This window comes from Corvus hawaiiensis, chromosome 25 (assembly GCF_020740725.1).
Source record: "Corvus hawaiiensis isolate bCorHaw1 chromosome 25, bCorHaw1.pri.cur, whole genome shotgun sequence".
Classification (NCBI taxonomy): Eukaryota; Metazoa; Chordata; class Aves; order Passeriformes; family Corvidae; genus Corvus; species Corvus hawaiiensis.
The window spans coordinates 6,279,530-6,295,708 of NC_063237.1; the positions used below are offsets into that span (position 1 = coordinate 6,279,530).

A 16,179-nucleotide genomic window follows, 5' to 3' on the forward strand; every position below is an offset into this window, starting at 1 on the left:
GTTTTGGGGACCCCTTGGCCTCTCGCTGTGTCCGCAGAGGGTTTGGGCCAGCCCGGCTGGGGTTGCCTCCAGGCTGGCCCCGCTGCAGCTTGCTGGGTGTCAGGGAAGCGTCCTTTCCCAGGAACAAGCCTTGCCGGCGCAGCCATCTGTTCCTGGGCTCCAGCCCGGCTCCCTGGAGAATCACGACACCAGCCGGCTCTCACCGGCATTGAGGGATGGATGCGAGGAGAGCTGAGCCGCTGCTGCTCGGGATAAACCCAGAGCACCGCAGTGGGGTCGGGGGTCTGAGGGTGATGGGGTGAGGGTGTCACAGAGGCTTCACCTTCTCCCGTGTGCCTCCCCACAGGCCCCCAGCGAGTACGAGACCAGCCCGGACCAGCTCTTCTACCGCATCGCCCACCTGAACCGGGGCCAGCAGTACCTGCTCTGGGTGGCCGCCGTCACCTCCGCCGGCCGCGGCAACATCAGCGAGAAGGTCACCATCGAGCCTGCGGGCAAAGGTACGGGGGGCTGCCAGCCTGGGGGACACCTCCGCTGCTGTGCCCTGCCCCACGGCCCGCGGGAAGCGACGGCTGGGTGACCCCAGGGCAGAGGAGGGGCAGCACGGGGGTCCCAGGCCTCCTTACACCTCGGGGGGCTGCGCACGGGGCTTGCCCTCCAGGCTGACCTCCTCCTTGCCCTCAAGCCCCTGCCAAGATCATCTCCTTCGGAGGCACCGTCACCACGCCGTGGATGAAGGACGTGAGGCTGCCGTGCAACTCCGTTGGGGAGCCGGTCCCTGCCATCAAGTGGACCAAGGACAGGTATGGAGGGGGCTGCCAGCCGTGCCGGGGGCTGGTGCCCGCTGCACCACCCTGGCTGTGTCACACACGGCTGATGTGCCCCTTCTCCTCCCGGCAGCGAGGACTCTGCCATCCCGGTGACAGTGGATGGCCACCGCCTGATCCAGGCCAACGGGACGCTGGTGCTGCGCTCGGTGAAAGCTGAGGACTCCGGCTACTACACCTGCACTGCCACCAACACCTGGGGCTTCGACACCATCATCATCAACCTGCTGGTGCAAGGTGAGGGCTCCCACCTCCGTGTCCATCCCCGCTGCCCGGGCTCTGTCCTGCACCAGGGGCTCATGCTGGCCCACGGATGGCTGCAAGGTCTCGTTGGCACTTTTGGGTGGCACAGTTTGGGGCGCTCTGCATGTGTGAGGTGCTCATGGGCTTTCCCTCCTCCCTAGTGCCCCCGGACCAGCCCCGCCTGACTGTCTCCAAGACCTCGGCATCGTCTATCACGCTGGCCTGGATCCCTGGGGACAATGGGGGCAGCTCCATCCGAGGTAGGGCGTGATGGGACTGGTTCCCTTCTCATGGAACGTGTTTTCAGGCATGCTGTGCCACATTTTTGTATCTGCACATCAGTTTTTGCCTCTCCAAAATGCCTCAGAAATGCTTCAGAGTAAGGTTGATGCCTCTGAGCTCTTAGCAGGGGCTTCCAGCCCTGATGAGGGGCTTGTGAGATGTTTTGGACAAGCTGCAGGGACTGAGGTAGCTAATGAAGGGCACATCATTGGGTGCTGAGGTGGCCAGGGCCAGCCCCAGTGCTGCTCCATGTCTCCTGGCATTGGTGCCACTCTGAACCCACCAGAGCAGGAGTTGTCCTGCATCCCTGACAGGCTGGGGGCTTTGGGAGGGCTCCAGGAGCATCCCAGCTTTCCCAAGTCTCCTTTCTGCTCTGATTCATCTCATGAATTATACGTTGAAACAGCTGCGTGCAGAGGGGGGAGCGGGGAGCGAGGAAGGAGACCTCGCTTACAATTAATTAAAAGCATGAAAGTAATTACAAGCAAATCTCCCCAGCCAGCAGCCTTTCACTCCAGCGGACTCTGTTGATAAATTTGGTTATAATTGGATTAGAAATATTAAAAACACGCTGCATGTACAAAATAAATAAATAAGCAGTGGCAGGCACCAGGGTGGGCGGTGTGGGGGTATCGGGGCTGGTGTTGACACCGCTGGGAATCACGTGCCCATGGCCTTGGGAAGGTCCTGGTGTCACCATCCATAGGGAATCCTTGGCGGTGGGAAGGTGTGAGAAGTGTCCCCGCTGCTCTGCCCAAGCTGGAGCTGGGTGTTCACAGAGCTCCTTCATGTGAACCCTCTGGCATTGCCACGGTGGTACCTGGGTGCTGTTGGCACCGGGGCCGTTGTGCCAGCTCTGCCTTGTGCAGCCCATTATGCACACAGCAAGGCAGGAAGCCTACTCTTCCCTGCTATTTTTATTTGAGAATTGGCTAAATAGCCTGCAAAAATAGCCAAACCCATCAGTGCACCAGGAAAGTTTGGTCAGCACGGCTTGGGCAGCAGGGATGTGCTGTCCCAGGACACCCCGATGCCCTTGGGGCTGTCCCTGTGTCCCTGCGCTCTCCCAGGGAGCCCAGCCCAGCCGCTGATGGCAGCGTAACAGGTTTGCTCATCTAGGACACAGTGTGCTTCCTAATACTCTTCATCACGGGAGAGGAGGCGGTGTGCAATGACAGAAGCAACTTCCCTGCAGCCTCCTGAGGGAGCTGCTTAATTCCGGCTTTCCCTTTATAGCCTCACACCAGTCAATCACAGCACGCACTCCCAGGTGGAAATGAGCACTGGGGCCATCCTGGGGTGCTGGGGGCAGGCGAGGTGTGACCAGGGGTGCTGGCAGAGCTCTCAGGAGGTTCTGGGTGAGAGCTCCTTGTCCATTTCTCCTGCCTGGGTCTGGGTGGTGGGCAGAGCAGGCAGTTTCCACCACCACTCGTGAGCGTGCAGTTGGGCAGGAATTGGTGTGTGATGGGTGCCCTGGCAGTGCACGGCTGTGCTGGACTTGGGCACAGGCTTTGTGCCAGCCAGAACCCCTTCCCCTCGCCCATGTGCCCAGAGGTGACCCCGCTCCTTGCTCCCACAGGCTTTGTGCTCCAGTACTCGGTGGACAACAGCGAGGAGTGGAAGGACGTGTTCATCAGCTCCTCCGAGCGCTCCTTCAAGCTGGAGAGCCTCAAGTGCGGCACCTGGTACAAGGTGAAGCTGGCGGCCAAGAACAGCGTCGGCGCCGGCCGCATCAGCGAGATCATCGAGGCCAAGACCCACGGCAGAGGTGAGCCTGGCCTGTGCTGTCCCTGCCCCGCCGGGGGACAAGGGGGTCCCCTCCCCACCTTCCTGACAGCTCCTCTCCCACAGAGCCCTCCTTCAGCAAGGACCAGCACCTCTTCACCCACATCAACTCCACGCACGCCAGGCTGAACCTGCAGGGCTGGAGCAGCGGGGGCTGCCCCATCACCGCCATCGTCCTGGAGTACCGGCCCAAGGGCAACTGGGTGTGGCAGAGCCTTCGCACCAACAGCTCCAGCGAGGTGTTCCTGACGGAGCTGCGCGAGGCCACGTGGTACGAGCTGCGCATGAAGGCCTGCAACAGCGCCGGCTGCGGCAACGAGACCACGCAGTTCGCCACGCTGGACTACGACGGCAGTGAGTGGGGACGCGGGCTGGGGGAAATGCCACCAGACACGGGGGGTCCCGGAGCGCTGAGTGCCCACCTGCCCGTGCTCTGCCCTAGGCACCATCCCCCCCATCAAGTCTGCCCAAGGGGAAGGTGACGATGTGAAGAAGCTCTTCACCATCGCCTGCCCCGTGATCCTGGCCACGCTGGGAGTGGCCCTGCTCTTCATCATCCGCAAGAAGAGGAAGGAGAAGCGACTGAAGAGGCTTCGAGGTGAGACAGGATTCGGAGGCACAGCACACAGGACCCCAGATTGTGTTCCTGGACTGCCTCATTGGGCCCTAAACTGCTCCCTTACAAAAAACTTCTTGTTTTTTTGTGTCTCCTGCACAGATGCGAAGAGTTTGGCAGAAATGCTGATCAGGTGAGTCTCGTATCTGCCTGTGGCTGGGAATGGGTGGGCAGGCAGGGGAATAGTTGGTGCTGGGGGTGGTCCTGGCTGCTTTTAAGCCCAGGTGCAACCCTCACTCAGTTTCAGACCCTCTCAGGCTCGCACCTGTGAAGGTTGTGGCAGTGACTCTGTAGCACAGCAGCCCAGGGCTCCTGGCTGCTCCTGCCTGCCCGAGGGTCCCAGCACCCACATTGGAGCTTGCCTGGGCAGAGCTGAGCCCCGGGTGGGCTGGCTGGTGGCAATCCCCAGCCCGTCCCAGGCTGGAGCCGCCGGGGCTCTGTCCGGTAATGGGCGGGTCTGCGTCCCCTCTCACCTCACAGCAAGAATAACCGCAGCTTTGACACGCCGGTGAAGGGGCCCCCGCAGGGCCCCCGACTGCACATCGACATCCCGCGGGTGCAGCTCCTCATCGAGGACAAGGAAGGCATCAAGCAGCTGGGTAAGCACAGGCAAAGCTCCCATTCCCTCATGTCCCAGAGTGCTGGGGTCCCACGGACGGGCTGAGTGTGGGCCAGCAGGTGCCCACATTGCCTGGCCAGAGAGAGGTCTGAGCCGCAGCTTCCTCCCCCAGGGGATGACAAAGCCACGATCCCGGTGACCGACACGGAGTTCAGCCAGGCCGTGAACCCCCAGAGCTTCTGCACGGGCGTCTCTCTGCATCACCCAGCCCTGATCCAGAACACGGGGCCCCTCATCGACATGTCCGACATCCGCCCTGGCACCAGTGAGTGTGTGGGGCTGGGCTGGCCGTGCTGGGGGTTGTACACGCAGTGTGGGGGAACCTGTCCCCCGGCCCTGGCTGGGCCCAAGAGCAGCTGCTGGGAAGGCAGAAGGGGCAGGCAGCGCTCCAGGGAGAGGGAGCAGCATCCTGGCTGTGTGTGGGAGGGACCCTGCGTGACTCTGTCACCTGCGTGCCATAGACCCCGTGTCAAGGAAGAGTGTGAAGTCTGCACACAGCACCCGCAACCGCTACTCCAGCCAGTGGACACTCACCAAGTGCCAGGCGTCCACCCCCGCGCGGACCCTCACCTCGGACTGGAGGACAGTGGGCTCCCAGCACGGCATCACGGTCACCGAGAGTGACAGCTACAGCGCCAGCCTCTCGCAGGACACAGGTATGCAGGGCCAGAGCCTCCCTGGCACCGCTGCTGGCAGGGGTCTGCTGCTTTGGGGCATGCAGAGACCCCAAACTGTAAGTTTGGGGTGACTGCAGAACTTATCAGTGGGGTTGTGGAACCACAAATTGGTGGCCTTGAACAGCCAGGGCTGTGCCCAGTTCTGTGGACAGATAAAATCGTAAAAACCCAAAATGTTTTGGGTTGGAAGGGACCTTATTGCTCATCTCGTTCCACCCTTCCACTAGACTGGGTTGCTCCATGCCCCATCCAACCTGGCCTCGAAGGTGGCCAGGTTTATCCCAGCAGGGACAGCTGTGGAAAAAGGCATTCCAGTGCCAGGGAGAGCTCCCAGGTAGGTGACACATCCTCTCCCCACAGACAAGGGGCGGAACAGCATGGTGTCCACCGAGAGCGCCTCGTCCACCTACGAGGAGCTGGCGCGCGCCTACGAGCACGCCAAGCTGGAGGAGCAGCTGCAGCACGCCAAGTTCGAGATCACCGAGTGCTTCATCTCCGACAGCTCCTCGGACCAGATGACCACGGGCACCACGGACAACGCGGACAGCATGACCTCCATGAGCACCCCGTCCGAGCCCGGCATCTGCCGCTTCACCGCCTCCCCGCCCAAGCCCCAGGACAGCGAGCGGGGCAAGGGCGTGGCCGTGCCCATCCCGCACCGCGCCAGCAAGAGTAGGTTCACATGGGCTCTGGGGGGGTCCTGCCTGGCCTCCTCAGTGCCCTCCCTCCTTGGGAGGCCTTCCCAGTCCTGTTTTCCTTGGTCTTCCTCCCCATGCTGTAATGTTCTCTCTCCGTTGCTTAATGTTGTTCCTCATTCCTTGCTATTCCACCCAAGCTTTGGTATTTTTTTTCCCGGTTCCTTGGTATTTCTCCTCATTCTTTAGGATTCCTTCCCATACCTTAGTATTTTTCCCCCTGTATTTTACTATTCCTTCCCACTCTTTAATATTCTTTCCCCATTTTTTACTATTCCTTTCCACTCTTTAATATTCTTTCCCCATTTTTTACTATTCTCATTCTTTGGTGTTCCTTTACACTCCTTAAGTCTTTCTCCACTCCCGGGTATTTTTCCCACATTTTTACTCTTCTTTCCCATTCTTTAGTATTCCTTCCTATTCCTTAGCATTCCTTACTGTTCTTTCCACACCCCTTGCTATTTTCCCATGTTTTTTTAATTATTCCTTCCCATATTTCAGTATCCCTGGCTACTCTTTACTGTTCCTTCCCATTCCTTAGTATTCCTTCCTATTTGTTAGCATTCCTTATTGTTCTTTCCTAATTCCTTTCTATTTTTGATGTTTGGTTGGGTGGTTTTTTAGTATGCCTTTCCATTCTTCAGTGTTCCTTCCCATTTTTCAGTATCCCTGGCTATTCTTTTTTCTTCCTTCCCCGTCCTTAGTATTTGTTACCGTTTTTTAATATCCGTCAGTTATTCCCCCCCATTTTTCAGCACTGGCCCCAAGACCCTCAGTACCTTCCCCATTCTTTGCTGTTCTCAGTATTTCCCCCCCCGTTGATTTTAGTATTCCTCAGTGTTTATCAGTATTTCTCCCCATGCTTTAGGGTTCATCAGTATTCCTTGGTATTCCTCAGTATTCCTTCCCTATCCTCAGTGCCAGAACCCCGACAATCCCCCACCCCCCATGACCTCAGAACAATACCTGGAAGATATTTTAAAAATACAGAGGTGGGAATTGATAGTTAATTTATTTACTGATCCTAGACCACAATATAATGGGACCATCTTTCTCTGCAAGTTAGACCACGTATCTTTATGGTATAGTTTAAATAGCACAGAGTGTATTAAGGTTACAGCATTGTAACCTTATAAAAAATGGAATTTACAGAACCTATTACAAAGCATACACGATTTAAGGCAAGATTGCTATAATAACACAAATATAACAATACAACACCTGTAAGAGACAATATAATAATGCAGGGGCCTTATATATATATAAATATATTAAAATATGTTTTAGATTTATATATAAATATATATTATATAAAAATTTGTATATATGCAATATATTTTTAATATGAAAACATATACATATATGAATATATTTCACACAATTTATATAGTTCTAATATAAAATTATATATATTGATATATAAATTTATGGTTTATATAGAAATTTCTATATTTTTATAGAGAAATTTCTATATTTATAAACAGGTTTATGTATACTTATATATAAATTTTTACATAGCTATACATAGATTTATGTGTATATCTATATAAATAGTACGTATTTTAATATAAAAATTATATTTTTATGTAAAATGTATATATATATACACACGTAACCATAAATCCTGAAATTAAGGTATTATTATATACAATCCTATATCTGTCTGTGCTGTATCCCATACTAACACCACAGATCCTGCAGTGCATTCCCTACAGCTCCTGTGAAGAGAGGAATGTGCCCTTACAGAACACACTGCACAATATATACAATTAAGGCAGTAATGCTCTATGGATACAGGTGTTATATATTGCAAATATAAAAGGCAAACCAATAACAGGGTTTTACATCTATGGACAATATAAATCTGTAAATTAAGGCCCTACAGCTGGAGGTGATGCTGTAGAACACAAAGGCACCAGTGTAATAGAACAGAAATAAAACCCTGTAACACCGATAACAGCCAATATAACAACACGGGGTCTTATCCATACATAGACATAAAACCCTTAAATTAAGGCACTAACTATAGATGATGCCATAACACAACACAGCAGAATCTGTTGTTTATGGCAGCACAGCCACTCACCTTGGCAGAGTAAAGCCTGATGTATGACACACCACATCCCCCTGCCGGGACAGGCAGGACACGGAGTACGAGGAATATTTCCCACTGTACTTTACAGAATGGGCGCTGTGCCTGTGTCAGACATTTAGCATCATGCTATGACTATTATATAGTAACACTGTATATTCAGTATTACATCACGTTATAGTATTTATCACTCTGTACATTTAGCATTATACAATTACCACTATGATCCATTTAATTGTGATGGATGTGATCCAGCCACAATTAACATTATGATCCATTACAGGATATTACGTACAGCATTCAGCGCTAGAGCTGCATCCCAGGCGCGTTGCAGGGAGCGGGACCATTTTGGGCTGATGATGTGACACATTCTTTAGAGCACAACGTGTTCTCTAGAGCACAACGCATCTCCCTCCGTAGCGGGACCTGTTCTGTATAGCACAACACGTTCTCTCTCAATAGAGCAACGTGTTCTCCGTAGCCCACGTTCTCCATAGCACAAATCATTCTCTCTCAATAGAGTGTGTTCTCCATAGCCCGACACGTTCTCCATAGCACAAATCGTTCTCTCTCAATAGAGCAACGTGTTCTCTGTAGCCCAACGCGTTCTCTCTCAATAGAACAATGTGTTCTCTGTAGCCAAATGTGTTCTCTCTCAATAAGAACAACGTGTTCTCTGTAGCCCAACACGTTCTCCGTAGCCCAACGTGTTCTCTCTCAATAGAACAACACGTTTTCCGTAGCCCGTGCTCTCCGTAGCCCAACACGTTCTGTATCAATAGAACAACGTGTTCTCCGTAGCCCAATGGGTTCTCTCTCAATAGAACGTGTTCTGCGTAGCCCAACACGTTCTGTATCAATAGAACAACACGTTTTCCATAGCCCAACGCGTTCTCTGTCGCACAACACCGACACATCCACACAGTGGGTGGCAGGAGGGTCCCTCCAGAGCCTTACCTGCCTGCTCTTCCCTTGGCAGGTGACTACTGCAACCTCCCGCTGTACGTCAAGTCGGAGGCCTTCTTCCGCAAGCCCGACGCGCACGAGCCGTGCCCGGTGGTGCCACCACGGGAAGCCTCCATCCGCAACCTGGCCCGGGCGTACCACGCGCAGGCCCGGCACATGACGCTGGAGCCCGGCGCCAAACCCCTGGGGCTGCCTCCCCCGGCCTCCGCCGCAACCACCTTACCTCAGAGGACTCTCCCCATGCCCGGCCCGGCGGGTCCCGCACCCGCGCCCGCCGCCAGCGCCGCCCCGGCTCCCCCCGTGGCTGCCGAGCCCCCCGTGGCTGCCGCAGCCGCCGAGGCGCGGGTGCCCACGCACTCCAAAGTGGGGGGCTCCAGGGACTCACTGCTGGAGATGAGCACGTCGGGGGTAGGCAGGTCTCAAAAACAGGGCGCCGGAGCCTACTCCAAGTCCTACACGCTGGTGTAGGGCCGCCGCCGGATGCTGCTCGTTTCCCCGCGCCGTTTATATTTAATTAACAAACTTGTACATAACGGACTCTTTTGTATAAATGAAGCTATTTTCTTCTTCTCCGAACAGAAAAAGAAACCAGGGCACAAAGAATTTGATGTTACAGATTTAAAAATATAATATATATGTAAACATATATATATATTTCACATCATTTTGAAAGGGGCACAAGGAAAGACTCAGCGACTTTTTTTTTTCTTTTCTCTCCCTGATCTTGTCGGTGGTTTTAAAAAAGGAACGTCTCCGAGACATTGCATGCTATTTTACTGTTCTGAAAACAGCAGGAGTTGCTTCAATTTGCAAATGCTTATGTGTTAATACCTTTTTCTATGAAAAAAAACCCAGCGCTGTGTGCAATAAAGGTTATGTTTATACATGGGGCGTTTGTTAAGTGAGCAGGGAATTAGGTAGAGCAGGGGTGGGGCAGGACAGAGCAGGAGAACGGAGTGGGAGGGTACAGAAATACTAAGACATGGGGTTAAATATTGAAGAATAATAAGGCATGTACCCAGCCTGCAGAGCCATGGGGCAGGAGGAGGGTCAGGAACAGGAGCAAGGTCCTGGGAATGGTTCTGCAGAGCAGGACAGCCCAGCTCCAGCCCAGGACGAACCATGGTGCCAAACAGGAAGCGTGGTCCAGCTCATCCAGAGGGGTGGACAGCTGCCCAAACCCTCGTGAGCCACAGCAGAGCTCTGGCAGCTCAAGGTAAGCACAGGGTGGCTCCAGCATGGGATTTAGCATCCAGCGAGGCACAGCAACTCCTCGAAGCAGAATGTCCTTCCCTGGGATGTGTCACAGCCCCACGTGGGAGCAGAAGTGGCACCACTGTCCTCTGTCACAGCTGAAACACATCCTGGTGAATCCAGCACAGTGCCCTGAATCGTGGTGAATCATGGCACAGGGCAGCACAGCACTGCACAGGTGCCCCAGGAGACCACAGAGAAACACAGTGAGACCCAGCCCCGCCCCACACCATAATTTGTTCTTATTTTCCCCTTTTTCACCACCAGCCACACCAATATCAGACCAAAGAAAGGCAGGTTCTACCTTCCCCTTTCATAAAAGGTTGTGAAAGCAAGAGCACCTGAAGCTCTGGGGCTGCCAGCCCTCCTTACCTGCTCCAAAGGCAAAATACAGCTCAGGTCATTATTAACTCTTGTTTTAGTTACCCAAAGTAGAACCTCACGGTTCTGAGGAGCTTCTGGTGCTACCTGAGGTCTAATTAAGTAACTGCACTTTCATTTCCTTAGTTCCTGTAATTTATAAGCACAAGTTTTCATCACTTTCCCATCTATGCTTGTTACCAACTGGTTCCAGCTCTTTCTTTACAGATACATTTCCTATTTTAACTCAAAGCAGCAGTTGGAGCATCTACACACAGATTTATACTGCTCTCTTTTTTTTCCACTCTTGACAGGGTTTAATTCATCAGCTATAATCAAGTGCTGCAGAGGTCATTTTTTCAACCTCTGTCCTTGATTTTTTTTTTAATTGACGTAGCCAAATTAAAATGACATGCAAATACAGTGATGTTAGTGCAGCTTCCACATGCAGCATTACAGTACCCTTCCCAGCCTGCTGGCACACTGGTCAGCAGATCCTCCTTTGCCATCTGGTTCTCCCTAACTAAGATAACTCCTGGAATCCTGCAGAGCTGGAAGGGCCTTGGCCAGAGCCTGGCAGCTGTTCACCTCTGGGGCTTGAGAAACAAGCTGCTAAGACAATTTCTTGTGCCCATTTTTTATAATTTTTGGCCATTATTCAGGTACCACTCAGAGCCAACCTCTGCCAAGGAACATCCCATGTGGAAAGGGGCTGGTGGGGAGGCATCAGAGCACGTATGATTTATAAACCATTACATAATACAGGTTTTAAAGCAAACCAAGTGCCCAGCCCTTAAAGCAGGGTCACGGCCAGGCAGCACCTCCAAAACACCAACCTCAGGCTTAGAATAGAAACAGAAGGGGAAAACAGAATTAAAAATAGAAGAGGCAAGAAAAGGCAAGCATGTTCAGCTGCGAGAGTAAGCAGATTAGCAAGATAAAAAGAGGAACAGATTAACAGAGATTAATACAACTTTATTGGGATTGGCTAGTACAGTTTTCCTTCTACATCGCAGCAAGGATTCCCTCCCTTCCCTTCCCCAGCAGCCACAAGCCCTGGCCTTGCACAGCTCAACACAGGACGAGTTTCCAGCACACCCCTGTGAGCCCCCACCAGCCCCCTGCCCTTCACCACAGCAGGGTTTGAAGGAGAACAGCCCATTCAGGCCATGCCAGCCCAGTTCTGCCTTCCAAAAGCAAACAGATAAGAAGCCATCAAGCTCAGAAAAGCTGAGTTTTGTTTCAGGTCTGCTTTACCAGCTGCCTTGCACAGCACTCCAGCCAGACCCTGGGCTCCCTGCCACAAACACCTTCCAGAACCAGCTCCAGAGGAGAGCCACCAGCACTCGGTGCCACCACAACCAAGCCCAGACAACAAAACCCCCAAGCTGATGGTAAGTAGGAACAGCTGGGGGCAGAGTCCCGGTAAGAAAGGCTGAGGGTAATTATGCCTGGAGAGGACAATAAAGAGTTCCCGGGACACAGCTGAGCAGCTCTGCACAGAAAATCCAGCAGCACACACACTCAGAGCAGCCCTGGTCACAGCCAGCAGCTCCTCCATGTCCTGCTCCTTCCCACAGACCCCCCCAGCACCTCCTCACAGCAAACCTACTGCTCCTCTGCTGGCCCAGAGCTCAGGGCTTTCCTATTCCCTTTCTCCAGAACTCCAGACACCAGCACTCAGGAACAGCTGTTCAATGCCCAAACACTCCTGGGGTCCCATCCCTGCCAGCCTGGGAGAACCAGGTCTCTGCTCAGCTTTGCTGCACCAGAAGGCCAGGCCAGGGGTCTGGGTGGGCTCCAAGCCCAAAGCCAGCATTACCAGAGGGCTGTCTCGGGAAGGACAGCGGGGCCAGCCCCAGGACAGAGCCCCACCCAGTGCCCGCTCTGGAACCAGGACACCCCAACCAGTTCTCCCCTAGAAAAGGTAAGAGCAGCTCACAGCTCACCTCCTGCTCCCCTCACGGCCTGCAGCACATTCCCTTGGCAAGGTCCCGCTCCAGGCTGGCCCCTGGACACCACGCTGGCCACTCTGCAGCCGGACAGAGCAGGGGACAAAGGCAGCTTTTCTACCTGGCTCCAGAGGCAGAGTGGAGGAGGAGGTGGAGACACAGGGGAGGGTTATTGGGGTTGTTGGGATGAAACAAGGCCCAGCTGGGCAGTGACCAGCCAGCACAACCAGCCTCAGCTGTGCAGGACTCCCTGCTGGAGCTCACAGCAGGACCCAAGGGCTGGCCAAGGCTCCCAAATGTGCTGTCACCCTCTGTGTCCTGTCCCCAACAGCCCCTCACCAGCTGTAACCTGGCCCACAAAGTGATGCTGTCTGGGGAAGGACTGAGCAGGACAGAGAACTCCCTGTGAGCACCAACACAAGGGCAGAGAACCTACACCTGCACCAGGAGCTATGTATGGGGGCAGGTTCACAGTGACCATGGCCCCAAATGTCTCTGGGATACAGAACAGATGAACCGGAGGGACAGTGCAGGCCACAGGCGGCTGCTGTGGCTACTTCTTCTGCTTCTGCTGCTGGTACCTCCTGAAGTGGGTCTGGATGGTGATGGCTGCCCTCTCAGAACGGTCAGTGACCTTGCTCTCCTTGCTGGCATCAGGGGTCACGTCACCTGCAGGGGCAACAGAGCATCACAGTAAGCACAGAGAGTGCCAGCAGTCCTGAACTCGGACCAGAGCAGGGCGCTGGCATCACCCCCATGGCATCAGTGTCTTCCCCACTCCTCAGACAGGACAGCTGTCCTTGCTGGAGAGCTCACGGCATGAAACCACAACTCCACTGGCTCACAGGGACATCTCCAGGGCAGAAGGAGCAGGGAATGGGAGGCAAAGCAAAGCCCAGCCTCCCTGGCAGTGCTAAGCCCTCTATATTTACACAGCTCCACTCCCCGAAGGCCGCAGCTTCCCCACGTTTAATCACCACGTACGATGCTCACTTACTTTCGCACACACAAATAAGATTAGAAAAAAGCCCGGCCCTGCGCAGCAATAAAGCTCTCACGCTGACAAATGGCAGCCCGCCCCACTCCCGCTTAATGTGGCATTAGGGAAGTATTCTGGAATTCAACAGGAACTGCATCAAAGCCACTCAGCAGTGCTCCTCTAAGCCAGTGTGTCACCACTAAGCACCCCCCGAGCAGCCATCAGGAATCCTGGGGCCAGATGCTGCTGTATAAACACACCGCTGTCACCTGAACTCATTTCCCCTCCACAGCCTGAGAGAAACTCCAGAGTAAAAAGATAAATAAAAGGAAGGGGTGGGCTCCTCCCTGCCCTGCTCACCAAGACACTGTCAGCTGTGAATCCTGCCCAAGTCCAGGGGTAGAGGCTCAGGACAGGCACTGCTGGGCACTGGCAGGGTGAGCCCCAGCCGTGCAGCTCTGGACAAACTCACCTGCCTGAGGGGCTCAGCCACTGGCAGCCCCAGACCTGCACCTATTTGCAGTGAAACCCCCAGCTCAGCACCCAGGCTGGGCAGAGCTCCTGGGCCATGAGGAGGGATGCCAGCCCCGGCCCCCACCGCCCGTTATCCGCTTGGCACCAAGAATAGAACGGCTCCAATCCTCTTTGCTGAGCACTGCAGAGCCTCGGAGACGGGACCAAAGAGAAGAGGGGAGTGAATTCCAGGTGGTTTTCTCAGAACAAGGAGAAAGGGGCTGTCTTATGGGACAGCATGAGTATGACCCCACCTGAGGGCAGGTTTCCGGGGAGAGGGGAGCAGGGATCTGCACAGACACACAGGTGGGGTTATATATTCAGCCCTGCACCACTGGGACCTTCACTGGCTGATGCTACACACGTTAACAAATATCTCACCATCAAATACCCCTTAATAATGTCACAGATTTGTGGAATGAGAAAGAGGCCAAGAAGGATGCAGGTATTGCAATGCCTGCTCTTCTGCTGCATCCACAGTCCCAGCCACGAGTTTCACTCATCACTTGTGCTGATTTGGGTTTTTGTTGCCTCCCTGCCTGCTCCACACTCACCTTTCTCTCCAGAAAGTGAGTAGATGCTGTTGTGCCGGGAGTCCCTGCCTCTCTAGAAAGATAGAGAAATAAAAGAAAAGTTAGTTCTATCCCAGGCAGAGGCAGTGAGGGCAGTCCCTTTCAGGCTAACTGGGAAGCTTTCCACTGTCCATTCCCTTCATGAAACTGGAACATGCTTACTGTTATTCCCTTAAAGAGTACTGATTAATTAATCTGCATTTATGAAAAGACCTCCAAGGAGAGGCAGGAAATAGCTTTGCATCCAAACTCAGAGCTGTGAGATGCTCCAGTGCATGGATGGATGTTGGCACAGGCTATCCTCACCAGACCTGCATTTCAAACCAGTAAGGAGACAGCCCCAACACCGTGAACCCTGCAGCTCCTGGGCTGCCAGGTCTTCCAGGGGATATTTCCATTTCTAAAAATAAGCTTGAATTTGTCTGCAAATACCTCTCCAACATTTTCCAGCTTACCCTGCCCTGCTGGCATTACATTTCCCCCTTGCCTATACCTCCAGGCTGCCTGGCTCACAGCTGCCCCTGCAGCAGGCACTGCCAGCAGCCCTCACCTCACTGTCCCGGCTGGTGCGGCGGCTCTGGGACACGCACTGGATCTGCCAGGGCAGGGGCTGGTACACCAGGTAAGGCAGGGGCTCCTCACGGAACAGGTTGGTCCCCAGCTGCACACAGGGAGGGTTTTTCAAGCAGGGAAGAGGACAGGAGAGGAAGAGGAACAGAAAGAGCTGCTCAGCCACAATCATCACCAGAGATCACAACCCTCCCCCATCACTCATCAACAGCCCACAGGCAACACCGGCCCCACATAGCTCCCAGCCCTGCTGCCCAGGGTGGTTTAGGAGGCACAGAAGGCCATTCCCAGCAGGGCAAGCAGAAACTGCTGCCTCCCCTCCCTGCCCCAACAGAGAGCAGCCCCAGGCAGGGGAGAATACCACGGCAGCAATAAACGCTCTGGACTCACCTGTCTGACCGCCCTCACCACAAAGAACAGCGCTGTCATCAGGGTGCCCAGCATGGCTGGGCTGTGCGAGGGCTGCCTCCGTCCCGGGGAGCCTCAGCTCTGGGAGCAGCACGCCGGGACCTCCAAACAGCCAGGACTGAGCTGTCCCTCCTTGGGCAGGCACAGGCCAAGCCCCCTAAGGAGCTTACAGCCCCTGCTCAGCTCGGTGAAGTAATCGGGCGCTGCCCTTTTGCTCCTCTAATCGCTGAGTTTCTCCAACAGACAGCGCTGGCATTCCAGGAAAGGCAAATCCTCTGCTCCTCCTACCCAGGCATGTCAGGGAGCACGGACAGAGCTGCACAGCCCAGCCTGGGCTCACAGCTGCTCTGCATGATCTCAGCAGGATCACAGCACACCCAGGAGGATCCCACACTCCAGATGGGATTTGGGATGTCTCAGAACTGCTCAGCAGAGGGGTAGGAGACTTGTCCCAAAAAGCGCCTGCCTGGACAGCGTGTGCTGTCCTCCTGTTCCCCCTGTGTCTCACCAGCCCCTCCAGCTCCCACAGGCTGCTGGCAGGAGGAGAGCAGGAGATGGGAACAAGTCATGGGAAGAGAACAGCTCATCACCAATCCTCCCTAATTCCTGGTGAGAGCGTTACTCAGCGATCCCAGCAGCACCCAGCACGCTGCTGGGGCAGTTCCTGGCTGCTCCCAAACCCATGGGAAATCAGCAAAAACAGCCAATCTGCAGTGAGACATTTTTAACAGATCCCAAGCTGCCAGAGCAATACCTTGTTTTCATTTTC

The 16,179-nt window shown here is 54.2% G+C and overlaps 1 protein-coding gene across 3 annotated transcripts in view; it reads left to right on the top strand.

Annotated features, from left to right (window-relative positions):
• Positions 1-9,686, top strand: part of DSCAML1 (DS cell adhesion molecule like 1) — a 95,519-nt gene extending 85,833 nt beyond the window's left edge. For 2 of the 3 annotated variants that reach the window (XM_048328728.1, XM_048328729.1), the window contains 13 exons: positions 347-500; positions 686-803; positions 901-1,064; positions 1,232-1,330; positions 2,932-3,120; positions 3,204-3,491; positions 3,580-3,735; positions 3,856-3,886; positions 4,234-4,352; positions 4,485-4,637; positions 4,834-5,028; positions 5,410-5,721; positions 8,816-9,686. In XM_048328728.1, the coding sequence (XP_048184685.1) occupies positions 347-500; positions 686-803; positions 901-1,064; positions 1,232-1,330; positions 2,932-3,120; positions 3,204-3,491; positions 3,580-3,735; positions 3,856-3,886; positions 4,234-4,352; positions 4,485-4,637; positions 4,834-5,028; positions 5,410-5,721; positions 8,816-9,270 (2,433 nt within the window). In that variant the 3' untranslated portion in view covers positions 9,271-9,686. The remainder of the gene's footprint in view (positions 1-346; positions 501-685; positions 804-900; positions 1,065-1,231; positions 1,331-2,931; positions 3,121-3,203; positions 3,492-3,579; positions 3,736-3,855; positions 3,887-4,233; positions 4,353-4,484; positions 4,638-4,833; positions 5,029-5,409; positions 5,722-8,815) is intronic. The other variant, XM_048328727.1, reaches the window with a different exon arrangement.
• The last annotated feature ends 6,493 nt before the right edge of the window (positions 9,687-16,179 follow it).